General features: G+C 37.2%; 2 protein-coding genes across 2 annotated transcripts; one reads left to right on the top strand and one right to left on the bottom strand.

The window, feature by feature from the left end:
- The first annotated feature begins 6,348 nt into the window (after positions 1–6,348).
- On the top strand, positions 6,349–11,290 carry LOC106171291 (coiled-coil domain-containing protein 89). Its single transcript, XM_087013305.1, has 7 exons — positions 6,349–6,566; positions 7,119–7,633; positions 8,325–8,422; positions 8,658–8,794; positions 9,207–9,289; positions 9,773–9,866; positions 10,087–11,290. The coding sequence occupies exons 1-7, from the start codon at positions 6,516–6,518 to the stop codon at positions 10,171–10,173; spliced, it is 1,065 nt and encodes a 354-aa protein (XP_086869431.1). The 5' UTR covers positions 6,349–6,515; the 3' UTR covers positions 10,174–11,290.
- Positions 11,291–11,553: 263 nt separating this feature from the next.
- LOC106171290 (ATP synthase F(1) complex catalytic subunit beta, mitochondrial) lies at positions 11,554–17,653 on the bottom strand. Its single transcript, XM_013551573.2, has 10 exons — positions 17,466–17,653; positions 16,654–16,839; positions 16,176–16,350; positions 15,717–15,838; positions 14,930–15,114; positions 14,466–14,624; positions 13,859–13,981; positions 13,172–13,384; positions 12,627–12,828; positions 11,554–12,284 (listed from the first exon to the last, which is right to left on the bottom strand). The coding sequence occupies exons 1-10, from the start codon at positions 17,581–17,583 to the stop codon at positions 12,181–12,183; spliced, it is 1,587 nt and encodes a 528-aa protein (XP_013407027.1). The 5' UTR covers positions 17,584–17,653; the 3' UTR covers positions 11,554–12,180.
- Positions 17,654–17,979: the final 326 nt, after the last annotated feature.

Genomic DNA, 17,979 nt, shown 5'->3' on the forward strand with positions numbered 1-17,979 from the left:
TGTTGACGGAAAACTGCCATGAATTACTGAGAAAATTGCGTTTTTTGTGGAGATATGAAGAAAGTTATTAGCACTCTAATATAAGGTATATTAGCTTTTGCAGCTTGGGATTGAGCGTAATGTGTAACACTTTTATATAAAAACAGTCAGTGTTTAGATCGAAGATCTCTTTAAGTTACACGTAAACGAGCTTGGATTTAAACTTTTAATAGTTTCTCATACGACAAAAATAAAATCGACATGTCAAGGGTTAAATCGACTCAATCACTCAAAAAAGGCATGAAACGATGACCTTTGGCATCTGTATTGGTTATAATATTTTAAATCTTACGGTGGCCTTTGGTCAGGTTTTGTGGCAAAAACATTGACTTAAAATTCGCCTGTAAATGTGAGCATATCTTAGGTCACAAATGGCAGATTAAAAAAAAAAACAGCTTTTTAAAATGTCTAAAAGCCTTTTTTTATGTTGGTAGAGGGTAATTAACTAATTGAATAGCTACTCAAGGAGGCGTGTCAGACAAGATGATTACACTGAATGCATTTTAGCGAGAATACCCCTCAGCATTGGCGCAATCCAGCTGGTACGATATTTGAATCTAAACGCGGTTGTAAAGCAAATAAATCTAGTTATGTGAACTACAACAACTAGGCCGATTGAAGAACACGTAGCTTTTCTTGTTTGCCAAGCTTACATGCTCACTAACTAATTAAAATTAAATGTTATATTCAGATCAGAATTTCGCACCGCCACCGGAAAGATATTTCGGTCTTTCTCTCCGCGCCCTATTGTACCTGGGAGACCAAGACCAGGAACAGAGTGATGACGTCATGACTAGGGTGAGAAAAAGAACAGCAATAATTATAAATAATGAGGATGATGATGAAAATTGCATTTAGATAAAAGATTGTAAATTATTACTTCATTAATCTTTTCCTGCATTTGTCACGTTAATATTCTGATGCAATTATTGTCATAAGATTTTTTCTCGACTTTATGGATGTTAACTGCTGCCCTGAGCCGTACGGCGTAAAACCATGCATGTATATATATATATATATACAATGTACATCCGCACACGTGCCTTTTTTCAGCCTGTAAACCAGCAGATAGTGTGCCCCCCTGGTTTTGTTCCTGGCCTCCAGGACTGCCGCCCCCTTATGTACAATGTCACTGTAATACGGTCGATCGTTTCCTTACATTTTGAACCGTGTGGCTGGGTTCCAACACCCAGAGATAGCTGTAGAGATATCCGAGGAGATGCTCGATTGGTAGCTGTACTGAGAGCTGTTCAGGCACGTATTAATAAGTGTGGTCAGAAACACGGCGCGGATAACACGTCCATCACTTTTGTCGTTGACACAATGGTCACTCTTCGAGTGAGTCTAGCGCACTACGAGGAAGGTCGCAACGTTTTCGACCAAGCACAAGCATGGATGGAAAATGCTCTGCAAAACGCGCAGTTGGAGATATCCGGACGGCCAGTGGGTATACGTACAGGATCGTTCTCCACCTGTACGAAGAACCCCACGAACCACAGCTCCGTGACGCCATTTCATGGAGCGTCCACGCTCTCAACCCCGAGGCAGAGCCGAGGAAATGTACCTGTTGGTAATATTAGAGTTTGGTTGTTAATGGCGCTGGTGGCAGCGGTGTGGGATATCTATGGGTAAGACCGTATAAAGAATGATATAGGATTGGGCACTACCTTGACTAATCAATCCATAGATGTATATCTAAGGTTTTTTTTTTTTTTTTTTTTTTTTTTTTTTTTTTTTTTTTTTTTTTAGGTTCTAAAAACAGATACATTTTTACTATTCAGCAAAATCATTCTGTGGACGTCATGACCCCCGCCAACAAGTTTCCGTTTCTGCCCTTGGTTTGTTTTCAAGTTAACAGCCTAACTCATAAAGTTGTGGGCCCATTATGATTAACATTTTAGGATAAGTCAGAAATGGACCCGCTAAGAAGCGATTACATTTTGGTGGCTGTCCTTTATTTGATTAATTAATCATGATTATTGAACTGTCTTGACGGAGGCTTGCGCTCTTTGATTGTTTTTTTAGTTTGGTTTATCAACACACTGTGTCCGTATTCTGTATTCAGTTAGAATAATGCATACAGCAGGTTAGAGCTCTTTACAAGAGGCCATGCATCTCTTTGGCTTCATTCACATGCAATGTCTATTTTCTAAATTCTATTTTCTATTCGCGGTATGTCTTATGATCACGGTCTGTGCCCTGAATATCCCGCGGCGTAATTACTGGCAGCGCGAGCTAGTTACTATAAGTTACTATAAGTAACTGGCCATGTGAACGAAGCCTTTATATCAAAGGCCCTACCTGACGTCTTGCTGGACAATACAGGAAAGTACATTGAATAAGATTCCGTTCACATGGAAAGTCTATTTTCTAAAAATCTATTTTCTATTCGCGGTATCTTGTGATCACTCCGAGCGCAGCCGAGCATTAATTACAGCTTTGGAAGTAACTGGCTCGCGCTGCCAGTAATTACGCCGCGGGGTATTCAGGGCACAGACCGTGATCACAAGATACCGCGAATAGAAAATAGATTTTTAGAAAATAGACTTTTCCTGTGAACGGAGCCTTAGCCAGAGACATATCTGTGAATTTCTAGTGAAAAATCAATCTGTGGTCCTGGTAGAGGGTAAAGGATTAACTGCGGTTCTCTTTTTGATTCATTTGATTCACTGTTTAAACAGTAACAGGTCTTGTGGCGCATGTCTGGTAATATACATGCATGTAGTTATTGTAGTATATTGATCTATGATAGCACATTATTTGCACGTGTAACAAACATATCCTTGATTGAGTGATATTATCATCAATCAGTGGCGGATTTAGGGGGTGGGTGCCAGGGAGGTCCTGACCCCCCTTCGATTTCTGAAAAAAATCACACCAATGGTCCCCTTGTGAAATTAGAACTTTGAGAAGCTGAGTCATAGTTCTAAACCGTACCAAATGGCACCGTTCGCCCTCTAAAATACCAAGAATTTTCGGAGCCCTTCAGCGGGTCCGAACCCCACGCCAAAAGGGGGGGGGGGTCGACTTCGCATCTGCGGTTCCCCCTTCAAATAATCCTGGATCCGCACCTAATCAATTTAATACATAAAAATTCGACGTTGTATTGGTGTAAAGGTTGACAATTTGCAAAAAGGGAGGTTACATGTTATTAAATATTGCAGAAACTGACCAATTTATATGACCATAATTAACTACAGTAGGAGAAGAACATGATATGATTGCACACAATATTTTAAAGGATTTATCGTTTGTTGATGTTAAGGCCTAGATTACATTTGCAAAGGTCACGTACAATTTTCCGTGTTTTTTTTCTGACAACGCACGTTGGAACTGGCTTGGGTAAATATGTTTACATTACGTGAGGACGCCAGTGCCATTTAATTCTCCAGCATTATGCTTGGGATCAAGTAGGGAAAAAAAGTTTTTCGAAAAAAGGAAAGTGAGGGCACGGAATATTCGTTCAGTCTCAGTGCAGTTGCCGTAAGCTGCTTTCTTGAAGATCGCAGCGTTGTCGGCGCAGTACCCTACGATTTTTAGCACCCAGAATAAAGCCCCCTTTACACTGGACGGCGTCCTTTCTGCGTCCAGCAGTACGGCCCCATTTGAGAGTTAAAAAATCATAATAATTTACGTGCCGACAACTGGCCGATCATTGAGCATTCATTCTGATACAAAATCAATGCTCGTGCCTCCTTATTAAGACCACAGCGATACCAATTTCATGGTCGCAGAGAGGACGCAGAAAGGACGCCGTCCAGTGTAAAGGGGGTATAAGGTAACATTCTGCATGTGGTTAACACTTAAGTTTTCTAAAACATCTTTACTATTATTTTGCCTCCAAAAACCACCAAAGCTGGAAGGGAAACAGTCCAACATTAGGTTCAATCATCATCACGAACACGGCAAGTCCACCTAACAATGGCCGCACGGAACTGTGAAATGTGAACAACGATATAATGATAATGTGTCCCCTAAATTATTTCAAAATTTTTTCGAAAGTTGTAGCTTGACAAAATCGGACAGCCTATGATTGCCGTGAATCCCCACGATTTCGCACGGCCACCGCCTTCCTTTGCCCAGACGCCGCACGAAAATGAAGTAACGGGCAGTAGGGGCCTATCGGTATACCCAGTACGTGCACCGTACGCTCACCATTTCGCACGGCCAGCGATTGACTCCGCCCATGCGCCACACGAAAAGGGATTTACGGGAAGTACGGGGAGGGGGGGGGGGGGGGGTATATGTAATGTACGGACATCGCATGACAAATGTAATCTAGGCTTAAAATTAGTACCTCGTGCAATTTGACAAGTCATTTTATATACGATTTAACGTTCTGGAATTCGAAGACTGTTTTAAACGTTGTGAATGACTAAAGTTGTAAATGTTTCATGTTGTATAGAAAAAAAGCTATATCGTTTCATTAATGGCAAAGACAGCAAATCTTAACTCAAATTCAATTAACTACAAAATGGACAGTTATAAGTACAAGTGTTTTTTATTAGGGATAAATTAAAAGTCTCAGCGCAGAAATGTATTTTGTATTAGACAAACTGAAAATTATTAAGGGATTCGGTTAATTGTTTGATTTTGCAATCCAACGGTATATTTATGACATTGACAACAGCTGCACACTGGATGATTACAATTTGGAATCCATGGCCAAGTAATTCAAATAAAATCGATATAGCTTTCTTGTGCGTTCGGCTTAATTACCTCGTAGGAAGCATTCACATCGAGAAGAGCCGAGGTCTAGTAAGGCCGCGACCTAAATAGGGCGGACCGCTAATCTTTTAATGGTCTCTCCGCCTCTCACACGCCCCCCCCCCCCCCCCCCCGCACCCACGCGTTGTCCCTCGACCGGTTGAATTGAGCTGAGATTTAATTACTGTGCTCCTGCAGGGACGCCGCGTGGTGAGGATATTAACAGGATTAGCGGTCTTCCTTTTATGTAGGTCCGCCATATTAAGGTCGCGGCCTTACTAGACCTCGGCTCTACTCGTTGTGAATGCTCCCTTAGCTGCTCTAAGAGACGAGTGAGACAGTTCAGCTGTTTCAGTAATTGCACTTTAGCGAGAAACCACCGCAGAGTTGACTATAATTGTCTTAAATAATCTGACCGCAATTTACGATATGTCATTACAACTTTGACAAGCTGAATCATAGTTCTAAACCGTACCAAATGGCACCTTTCGCCCTTTCAATTACCAACATTTTTCGGGGCCACTCTGCAGGCCACGAAGCCCATGCCAAGGAGGGGGGGGGGGGGGTTTTACATCCGCGGACCCCCCCCCCCCCCCCCTTCAAATAATCCTGGATCCGCCCCTGTCATGTATTGGGGTTTTTTTTATTAATATCCTAAATCCTATATATATATACTTTTCAATGTACAGGCCACCAGGATCTGAGAATCTACTGGCCTGGACCAAAATTCACTGGCCCAGATCCAATTAAAATAAATTAATTAATTAATTTAAAAAATAATAATAAATTAACAAATGGAGATTAAACAGGTTTCTATATATAGTGATACATGACAAAGGCCCTACATGTTATACTGTACATGTATATACCGTACCAGTACTCTTAATTATCATTAAAATTTTAATTTCTGGACTGTCATTAATATAAATATCTTATCAACAGGAATGCAGTCAGACAAATCAAAATCACTTGAGTATATTTTGATTAAAATAGTTTTTGTTTTTGGTAATGTTTTATGGGGTAGCCTACATGCATGTACATAGGCCCTACATGTATAACTTGGACATAAAAAGGAACCTTCTCTTATTATGTCCAAGTGTAGGCCTATAATGAAACTGACGTACTGCATGGTACCAGAACATGTATAGGCCTACCCAGTATACATAATTGATAAACTCTGAAATAAAAGCGTACTGGATATGTAGGCCTATATTTTATTTATTATGTACTTTTATTTATTTATTTATTTATTTATTTTTGTAAATTCAATAGGCCCTATTATATCAATGCTGCAGCTATTAAAAAAATATGCCATTTAGCCTTATTTAGAGATTTCGTTTTGTTGACCTGTGAAAGGACCACAATTAATTCAGTAGGCCTATATTAGAGAAACACCGGTTTCTTGTCAATGATCTGGAAGTTTTTTTTTTTACACATTATCAAAAACAACAAATGTTTTCTTCTTGTCAGTTGGAAATCATAATTCGTAGAGAGAATTTTCGTTGTACCTCATTTAAAAACAAAAACCCGCACATGAATTAATTTAGGTTCCGAGAATCGAAAGATGTAATTAATCGGATCAGCTTCGTTTTACTACGAATGGCTCATTTTAATTTATGTGGCTAAGTACGCATGCGCAGTACACCGGAAGTAACCGATAAACAACCGTGATATGAAATACAGTAACTTCAAGCACGTTACTCTCTTTCGGGTTGTTAAGTTTATGTGTGTTTTGACGGTGGTATGTGGCAGATAGGAATTACGTGATAATGGCCAGAAATCCAAAGGACCTCAAGCAGATGGTTGAGTCGAGTAAACAGGTGAGAAATACCCATATACTTTTGACTGCCGAGTTTGAATTTCGTTTTGCTACCGTTTACTCAATCACTGCCCCTGACCCAGCCGTTCTCTCATCTTTATCTTCATCAGGCTGGGGTTTTATATGTTTTTAGCAGTTAATTGAATATCAAAAGATATAATAATAATTAAAAAATAATAAGAAGAATATATTAACACATGGAGGTTTCTTATTACAAATAAGAGCAAAAACATGGGGTTTTCAAAAGGTCATTAAAAAAAGACTTCATCATTTATCAATTGAATTGGAGTACATCTTACAGCTGAAAAAATCCACTGGCCCAGTTGGGCCAAAAACTGATGTTTTTTTCAAAATTTTTATTGGCTCTATCCAAATTTTTACTGGCATTGGCCAGCAGACCAGTGGTTAATAACATTGCAGACTGCATAAACCAGTCAGATAAAATATATTTGTAACTTTTGATGTTTTTGTTTAAATACTAGTAGTAGAGGGAATCTACCGGTAGTATGTTTTTTTCATATTATTATTATTATTATTATTATTATTATTCAAGGATAATGGAGACATGCAAGCCAACCTTGCAAAGCTGCGACAGCTCTCTGAGGATGACAAAAATGAATGTGCCATGCTGCGGTCCAGGATAGACGAACAGTCCCAACTCATTATGATATTAAAAAGACGAGCTGACGAGGCCACGGAGAAAATACAGACTTTGCAAAGGATACGCTCCGAATTGGAAGATTTCAGAGATCATGCAAAGTTTGAAATCGACCAAGAATTGAAAAAGTACTCTATGCTCGAGGCAAGGTTTAATGATCTAGCAGACAATCATCAAGAGTTGATCAAATTTAAGGATGAGTATAAGAAAATGAATGATGCCTTAAGACAGGAAAATGCAAAGCTCAGGGATGAGAATGACAGACTTTTTAACAAAGCTGTCAGTGACAGAGATGAGCGTATAAAAGATCTAGAAAAAGAACTTCAACACAAGTATTACCACATCAATGAGCTGGATAAGAAAATTGCCCTACAGAAGGACCAGAATACTGCAGTTGATAATAAATACAGGTAAACTAGCTCAATATATTTTAATATTAAAATATAGTAGGCACACTGCTATTATGATTAATCACTCACGTTAGTTGCATTTGGCTTTACATGCTGATTAACGATGTGATAGGCAATTGAAATTGATGTGGATGAATCAACATTGAAAGTGTGATCTTGATTCAGTGTTGAAGACAAACCAAGTTAAAATACTGAGTCATGTTAATAAGCATTAGACTTTGATCAACAATATAATGACCCCCTTCCAAATGCTTTACATATTTCTTCACAAATGAAAGAGAAAATTTAAAGTGTTTTTATTATATGAAAAAATTAAAAATACTAGTATACCTTTTTTTATTGCCACCAATATTGATTTATTTTTTCTGTGTTCAGGAAATATGATAATGATAAAATTGTATGTGATAGGTCACAATATGGATGAAGAATATATATATATATATTTATTGCATCATGTTATGTATTCGCACTGTGCAAATCACTCGCAACTGGTGTAACGGTTATGATAATATTTATGTTTTGACTGCTGACATTGCAAAAATAAAAAAGTGCCAGTAAGACATTTAATTGAAAGAAGTGTACTAGCAGCCAGCCATTTACTCTCGTAAATCAAAATGAAACAAAAATCTCTTTCCTCAGCAATGCAGTAAGCTACTGGTACATAAATACAGTATTTGTTTTCTTATTGCAGGTCCATGCAAGAAGAGATAAAAATGAGTGAAGAAAGACACAGGTCTGAGATGAAAAATTTACAACAAAAGCTTCAGGACACAGAGGAGAGATTGAAAGGTACATGTTTCCACATGGTCTGTACTGAAACTGAAGTTACTTGATTATTTCTCAGCTGTTGAAAATTACTTTTTACTTTTAATTTTATTTAAGTACCAGTAATAATTTTTAAAATGATGCATACTTGGATTAATGTAGACGTGAACTTATTAGGATATCTACCATGTTGGCATTTTTGTTAATTATTTTAGAAAAAAACTAAAATCTATTTCTAGTATATTGTATGTTTCTTCAGCTGCCAATGCCAGGATACAGGGGCAGTTGGAAAGTAAAAAGAGTGAAGATCTTGAAGCCAACAAGAAGATTCAGCAGTTACAGAAAGAGAAGGATGAAATGCTGGATCTTGCCATGCAGAGAGGGAAGCTTGTGCAGGTACTGAGGATGCAACTTTTAGATAAATGGCACATAATGAGTTACTCTACCTTTCTGTAGCAAAAAAAAAAAAAAAAAAAAAAAAAAAAAAAAAAAAAAAAAAAAAAAAAAAAATGAAAGAAAGAAAGGGAAAAATTCTGGAAATTTCAGCAATTTTCCATTTATCAACAAAGTTAAGGATTGAGTAAAATATACATTTGTATAGCAAAAAGGAAGGAAGAAAAAGTCCAAGAAAAGTCAGCAATTTTTCATTTATGAACAAAGTAAAATATTAATACCTTTACATAGCAAAAAGAAAAGGAAGGGAATGAAAAATCCTGGAAATTTCAGGATTTTTCATGCATCATCAAAGTAAATTCTATGCATAACAGCAGGCAATGGCTTATTGTGTGCTCTACATCTCTTTTTACAGAAAGAACAGTCTGAAAACAAAAAGTTGCAGAAGAAAATTGAAGAACTGGAGAAAGCAGTGCAGGATATGGAGGCAAAGTTTGAGTAAGTTGTTAAATACCCACGGCTGCCTTAACCAAAAGAATTAAGACTTAAAGTTGGTCTCAACTTTGAAAACTTAAAATTGTGACATAATTCAATTCAGTATACAAACAATGTACATGTATATATTGGTCTACTAAAATCAAGTGATTATCAGTGTAAAATATTATAATATTTAAAATAAAAACAACCACAATTATTTGTTGAAGTGAACTACAAGTGTTTTAACAGTTGAGACCACCTTGAGTCAAAAAAGGCTAAAAATGTTAGTCTTAAAGTTAGAACCCTCTGTGTTAATCAGCAGAATTCAGTCTATTACAAGTAGAAGGCTACAGTGATTATGTTGGAGTCATACAGGTCCCATGTAAAAATAAGGGATGGGGGCAGGCACTGTGTATGGCTAAATTTCCTCTCTCTATCTTGGGAGAGATATCTCAGATTTTATCTCAGCACACTGTTTCATGGTTCTTTTTTTTTTTCATGTAGGCGCGAAGCAGCCATGGTGAATGCGAATCTCCGAGTGAGAAAAATGCAGGAGGAAATGGAGGATGCTGTGGAGAGAAGAGATGAACTGGAAAAGGTAAAATTTGCCTGAAAATAATTATGTAAGAATTTACTATAAGTGTGAGGAATTTGGTCTTGGTTATCAGAAAAGAAAGGCAGAGGATTGCTAAGTTAAAAACCTTAAATAGTCTTATTTGTAGCTATTAGGTTAAGCCTTGACATTTTGAAGATCTTTGAATATGCTGTTGAACTTATCCTGTTATTTTTTATATTTAATTATTTTTTCTTTTCTTCAGGAGTTTGAAGCCTACAAGAAACATTCCAGCTCACTTCTGCAGAAAGAGAGAGAACTCAATGCAAAGCTGAGACATTTAATGGGATGACAAAACTAATGAACTTGTGGTCATTACATGCACTTATCAGCTCACAAGAATTTTTTCAAGTGATGATGGTATTTGTTAGAAAGAGGGAGAAATAGGACTAAAGCTGAGAAATGTGATGGAATGAAAAAGGAAATCTTTGCTCTTTGCTGTTGGTAGTTTTGTTAATGACTTGAGACAGCTGTTTGTATTGAATGAGAATTCTATAGTCAGCAGCCTATTCCAGAAAGGCTTATTTCCTGTTCTAGAAGGGAAATGGTCTCTCATGTACAGTGCCTAATGTTAATGATTGTAAATACTGATTGTCAATCTTAAAGTAGACAGGACATACCAAGAAACAAACACCTTTCACATCAACATCTTCAGTGAATGGTTGATGGTGTCATCCTTCCATAAAAATTTGTGATTTTCATGTTAAGTCATCTTTCATATTGCAAGATACCTAATTCTTATTGGACCTATGACGCATGCATAATTTGCTCTTCATATATTTTTTTCAAATTACATTTTATACGTATTATTATTATACTGTTTTTCTATAAACAGATACAGTACTATTTATGGTACCATATTTGCACTGCTGCCTTATTATATTTAAAAGAATGTTCATCCGTTCAATCATAACAATTTCATGAACATGCAAAACAGTCCTGCTAGATATTTTCTACAGTCACTGTAGATGATATGCCGTGTACTTTGTGCCTTTAAAGTTAGATGTTGTAATGTTAAGGAAAGGCATTCTAAATGTTAGTATGCAAAAGTTTCTTTTTTATGGTTATTTTTCTTTTCTTTTTTTTTTTTTTATACACACTTGCCCATTTTTAGCTTGACAAAACAATCAAGTTTTTTAAAAGGGGTCAAGTCTAGTTTGAGTGTGCCTTCCTATGTTGGTTATCCAGACCAACTATACTGCATTTAGTTGCATATGTTTAATGAGACAACATATTACAAAACTGTTACATTAATTATGAAGTCATTCATATATATGTGCTGTCACGTCACATTTGCTGATATCTAGTAAATGGAATATGGCACATGATCTATTTGCACGTTCTAAAAGAATCTAAACAATTTGTTGATCTTGTCATTAGCAAATAAAAAGAATGGCAATGTTCAAGGATTCTCTTTGTTGGGAGTTGTGCCCTATTCAACAAACTAACATGATTGTAAAAAGCAGGCTACAAGCTCCAGTATCTAGTGAAATAGTGGCCTTGCTCAAGAAGGGGCATTTAAACCAGCTTCTGACTGAGAATTTCCAAGTTTCTGCATTGAATAGGTGGGCCTCATAAAAGTAGATGTAAATACCAGGACAAAATTGGAATTATATTAGTTTAAATGTCTGCCAAGAATCCCATTAATTTAAATATGATTCAACATGAAAGATTTTTTTTTTCTGGACAAGAAACTTTATTGAATACTTTGTCCAACTCACAATCCATCACAAAACAATGGCAGCATCTGGCTGGCTTTAATAAAACACACACAGACAAGACCAGGGTGTCTAAGAGACTGGATATTAAATTAACAGAAACTTCAGACCGCCTTTGGCAAACCGAGTGCCGCTTAGGAAAAAAAAAAACTATTTTACAATTTTCTAAAAAATACCAAAAGTTTCTATAATTCACTGCATTTCTGTCTTGCTTTCAGTGTGGGCAGTTTTCCTCTAGGATGCCTCAAAATCATAAGTCGATATAACAGGACTGAACATTTCTTGCAGAAAAAACTTCCACTTTAGGTATGATTTCCCATTCCCTAGATGAAAACTGCCACTCGTGTCCCTCTCATTAACCTCTGTCCAACCAAATCAAATCCTTGTGCAAAAAATATTCAAGCTGTGTCCTTCTTTTACAATCAATGAAACAAGTAAATCTTTCAGTGCTGCTGTCCATCTTTATAATACAATTCCCACATTTTTTTCACTGAACAATTTCTAATTTTCATCGTGGAATACTATATGAAACAATAAGTAACCTAGATGTATTGTTTTAAGTCCTATGGTATAATTGCAGGTTAATTTGCGGCCTGTTCCTCGGCCAGTTCATCAGCTCTGACCAACACCTCGTCCACTGTGCCGGTCATGTAAAAGGCTACCTCTGGGATGTGGTCAAGCTCACCTGTAAAGAAAGAGAGACTTGTCAATGACCAACTGAAATAGGCTGTCTCTAATTCTGTAACAGCAAAATTTGCAACAGCTCACCCCCTGAAATACTTCAATATTCTTTCTACAGTTTTGTTTCTACTCTATTGTGTAGTGATGCTTCCATTTAATTCAATATAATTTGAACTTTCACACCAAACATCAAGCCTCTGTACACATAGGTGAGAGTACATTTAACTAACAAGTCATAAGAACAATTAGGAAAAAGAACAAAGTCTGAGCTACTTCAGCATAATTGCATTAAAAGGAAAAAAAAAAAGAATTCCAACAGACATACAATCACATCAACTCCACCTACCGTTGAGAACCTGTTTAAATCCTTTGATTGTTTCACTGAGAGGCACTAGTTTTCCCTCCGTGCCAGTGAACACCTCGGCCACTTGGAAGGGCTGCGACAGGAACTTCTGCATCTTACGGGCGCGAGACACGGTCAGCTTGTCCTCCTCTGACAACTCGTCCATACCCAGGATGGCAATGATATCTTGCAGTGATTTGTAGTCCTGCAAAGTGGATATAATATTGTTGAAGTCAATCACATTTCAAAGAATTTCCTTCTATAAATTTACATTGTGGAAGACATTTTTTTTTTTTTGTTTTTTGTTTAAAGATAAACAAAGAGATGCAAATCTAATATGTATATTCTTTTGCCTCATCCACTAAGCGAAGTAATAACATCAACATGTTATTTCTGTAGTGTAAGTTTTAATCATAGGCAAAATAAATCCTCAAAAAGAAAGAGCAATTAAAAATATTTCAGCACAACACAAGAAATAATTTTATTCTGAAAAAGAAGTTAATCCACGCCCATTCAAGTCTCTCTCTCTCTCTCTCTCTCTCTCTCACCTGCAACACCTTCTGTACACCACGTGCCACTTCGTAATGCTCCTCTCCGACCACATTGGGGTCCAGAATACGAGAGATGGAATCGAGAGGATCCACGGCAGGGTAGATACCCAGCTCAGCGATACCACGGGACAACACGGTGGTGGCGTCCAAGTGAGCGAAGGTGGTGGCAGGGGCTGGATCTGTCAAATCATCAGCGGGCACATAGATGGCCTGGAAAACAGATATGGGTGAAGATCAGAGCACATGCAGAGGAGACCATAACACTGCATGTCTGTTCATTTGTTTACTTAAGTTATTTTGTGGACTTTCATATACTGTGTATGCATGATCCTAAAAAAAATTTAATAGTCAAGTGTTTGGTCAAAATCTGATGAGCCATACTTTCATGAACAATACATGGTAAACAAAACCCGATTAAAGTTAAAGTTAAAACGAAAAGCACAGCAACTGTCATCATGGGTGTTTACTTTTCCATTAATTTTCCCCATAATTATCATCAAACCAAACAACAAAAACCAACCACACTAATGTTCTGACATGTCCTCATGGAAATAATTTTGAAGTAAAGTCTGATAAATTAGCCCCATTTTCCAATTCACATTATTCACCTATAACAAAATGTATTATATAACAAAACATGTAATGTGGCTCCATCAATATAGAAACCCCTTTGAAAGCACTGACTTGTACTGATGTGATGGATCCCTTTCTTGTGGTCGTAATTCTCTCCTGCATAGTACCCATGTCAGTGGCCAGGGTGGGCTGGTAACCTACAGCTGAGGGGATACGACCCAGCAGGGCAGACACCTGCAATAATACGAATTAACAGTTATTATATTCTTAAAAAAAAAAAAAAAACTAGGAATTATTGATCTGGTAACCTTCAGCTGATGAGATACGCCCCAGCAGGGCTGACACCTGCAATTACACAAATTATCAGCTATTATCATTTATTTTTTAAGACTGGAAATTATTGATCTGGTTACCTCCAGCTGCCAAGATATGACCCATTTAATCATACACCTGGTATTACCATGATAATCAATGATTAAGTGCAAAGAATTCAGCAACCTGGTTATCTACAGCAGATGGGATAAAAAAACTAGACGTGTAACACGTTTTAAATCCATCCAGATGTACCTCATCATAGGAATTTGAAACATAGCCTAATTACAGTTGCCATATAAATTCTTATAATAGCAATCCCGATCGTTTACTTTTTGATTAAACATTAAAATGCACTCAAACTGATGAAAAAAGACTATATTTTTATCAAATTTTCCATTTTTACCTCAGAGCCAGCTTGTGTAAATCTGAAGATGTTATCAATAAACAGCAACACATCTTGTCCTTCTTCGTCACGGAAATACTCGGCTACCGTCAGTCCAGTCAGAGCAACACGAGCACGGGCACCTGGGGGCTCGTTCATCTGACCATACACTAGAGCTACCTGCAATGGAGAGAAGAATAATTCTTGTATAAACCTCCGCTTCAACTTTATGACACTCCCAACAGAAAAATCAAACTTTCAAAACAAGAGTTGCTTCTCAATTTTTCCTTAATTTCTGGAGTCCATTTATTTAATAAATTTATGCAATTTTGATAACATTTGAACTTTAATAATACTAATTTGCAACTGACAAAATGCATGGCCCATTATAAAACTAATAGTTAATACTTATAAAAAAAATGTTCAACATGTAAGCAAACCACTTACACAATGTTTCTAAAAGGGAAGAAAGTAAAATGTTTTACCTTTGAGGACTCATCCTTCAAGCTGATGACACCAGACTCAATCATTTCATGGTACAAGTCATTTCCCTCACGTGTTCTCTCTCCCACGCCAGCAAAGACGGAGTAACCACCGTGAGCCTTGGCAACGTTGTTAATCAGTTCCATAATCAACACAGTCTTGCCGACACCAGCGCCCCCGAACAGACCTGCAGCACACGAGACAAAACTCACTAAAGATACATCATTCTAATAATAGTAATATAGTTTCCCATTATTAACAGAATGGTTCTTATTAACAACTATTATCAAGTTTAAAAAAATCAGCTTATGACCTTGTATAAATCGTCATGATCTTTTTCTTTCAATGTCTCTGTTAAACTTGGCAACCAATTCCAAATTTCTACATTTGACAGGTTTTCCATGAAATACATTTTAGTGAGAACAGTACCCTCTTCTCTGAGGTAAGACAAAGGCACTTCTGGTTTTAAAATATAACTTGCTACTGAATTTGATAATCATCCCCACAGATCTTAAATCAATAACAAAATTCATGCCTCAATCACTAAGCGAAGTAATGGTATCAACACCCATGTTTCTGTGTTATAATGTTTTCATCACTGGCATGAATACAAATCAGAAGAAAAAACTCTGATCACCTTAATTTATTTCAGCACCAAACAATCAAATTTTATATCATATCCTATCGACTAATTAACCTTTTTTTGTATAAAAATGAAGTGTTTTGTCCTCACAATGCAAAGAATTCTACAACAGAAAAGACTGGACACATGTCCTGTGCCACTCTTACCAATTTTTCCACCCTTGGCATAGGGGGCCAAAAGATCTACCACTTTGATGCCCGTCTCCAAAATTTCCTGGTTGACACTCATTTCTACAAACTCTGGGGCTTCAGCGTGGATGGGGGCAAACCTTTAAATAAACAGTTCACATTAATAAAAAGAACACTATTCTGAAAAAATTATGATGAAAAATTAAAAAGATACTGAAATCAACATTTATAATATGACCCCACTCTGAGATGAAATTCTACAAGCAGAAACTTCAACTACTGGATAATAAAAATTGAATCAAAATGTTTTTGCATGCTCGTGTTGTTAAACCTCGACTCAAACACAAAGCTGAATTTTTGGCACAGTATTTTCAATTGGTACCATACAGCCAACTTCATTGAACCTACCACCCTTATTTTCAACTCATGCCAAAACAATACCATATCTGGTTCAAGTAAATAGAGTAGTGAACTCACTTTTTGGAACCAATGGGCCCTCTCTCATCTATGGGTTCTCCAATGACGTTCATAATACGGCCTAGGGTCTGTGGTCCCACGGGTATACTGATGGGGTTCCCTGTGTCCACTACCTCCTGGCCTCGGACCAACCCTTCTGTACCGTCCATGGCTATTGTTCTCACAGTGTTTTCACCTGCAGAATTGAAGTTGCCCATCAAGTATTTCTCAAATGTAAATACTTCATGATACATTATTTGTCACGAATATATAAGATCCTTTAATTTTCTACATGGCTTAATTTTAAACTGTCCATATTTAACAACATTTAAGTTCTTAACATTTTGAATTTACTCGTAATTTTACTCATATACTCCTGTGATTTTGTACTTAACCTTTTAAGGTGAGAAAACTAAAAATAACTGTCATTTTTCAGGATAACATAAGCAAAATAAATTCACATCACCGTAAAATGCTTAAAAGTGAGATGTTCACTAACCTAGATGTTGTGATACTTCTAAAACTAGTCTGCTACTCCTCCCAGTGACCTCCAAGGCATTTAGAATAGGAGGCAGTCCCTCTGAAAACTGTACATCTACGACGGCACCAATAACTGCCACAATCTTTCCCTTTGGGAGAGCCGACTGAGCGGCTTTTGCCGCAGCTTCCGCTGCATAGTTACGTCCTGAAAAACAATCATTTAAAGGTGAGATGCCACTTTACTTTTCATCTGAATGAAAGTCTCATACAAATTGTTGATTTTTTGTGTGGATATTTTGAGAAACATGGATTTTGACTGTTTATTTGCTCCAAATGTATGAATCACCTTCCCTTCTTCCTTACTTGTATGTAATCTAGAAGGGTATTTAAATTATGACCAGTTCACTATATTAAACTGCAGTTTATCAGAAAATGATAAGGAATTTGAAAAACATAGGCGTTTTTACTCTTGCGCTTTTGCATTGTGTGGAGACATTTTTTTAACAATATCATTTTACTGCATGAAATCTGAGCAAGCACGAGAAACAGTCAAGCTCTATCTCCCGTTTTGAATTTAGATTCTAATTAATTATGCCTTCGTCACATGCATTGGCATCGGTTTTGCAGAAAATATTTCGTAGAATCTCGATACATTTTATATCTTGGTGTCACTGACAAATAAGAATTCAACTCTGAACACGTAAACATATTATCGTTTAGCATAAATCTATTTGCCAGGTAAGAAGGGGAGAGCATGTGAACTTGGCGGACGCGCTTCATCAAACAATTTTCAAGCGTTTCCACTTAGACAACATATGGATGCAAACTTACGTGATACTAGATGACCGGAAGCAGCTTTTGTTGCAGTGTCTGTTAGTTTTTGTTGAATAATATTCGCCTTAGAGGCGGCTAAGACCCTTTTGCAACAACGTCCTACTGCCTGCATCATGGCGGACCGGCTTGTGGAGCGTCACGTGACACCGCAGTGACTTGTGGGTAGGAAAGCGGTGCCCGGATGTCACAACTGTGGCGCAGCAAACACAATTTAGAGACGCACCCACCTGTAAGCATTTTAGATGGGGCCTAAATTTTAGACTGGCCTACCTTACAGACTGTAGAAATTTATGCTATTTTGACAGCTCGACATACCACTAGGCCAAATTCTTGTAAAAGTGTTTCAATATCCTATCTTAAATTAATTACTTGATATTTTACATTTTCGCAGAATTTTACCCTGCAGTCATTGATCACTGCTAAATTGGCTGTAGTGCGTAAATGTGGTAGATCGATATATCCGCTATCCGCTACGATATGTGACATTTTGGATTAAAATAGAGAAAATAGA

Source organism: Lingula anatina, chromosome 5 (genome assembly GCF_051362555.1).
Source record: "Lingula anatina isolate TDL-2025a chromosome 5, LinAna3.0, whole genome shotgun sequence".
In the NCBI taxonomy this organism is placed as follows: Eukaryota; Metazoa; Brachiopoda; class Lingulata; order Lingulida; family Lingulidae; genus Lingula; species Lingula anatina.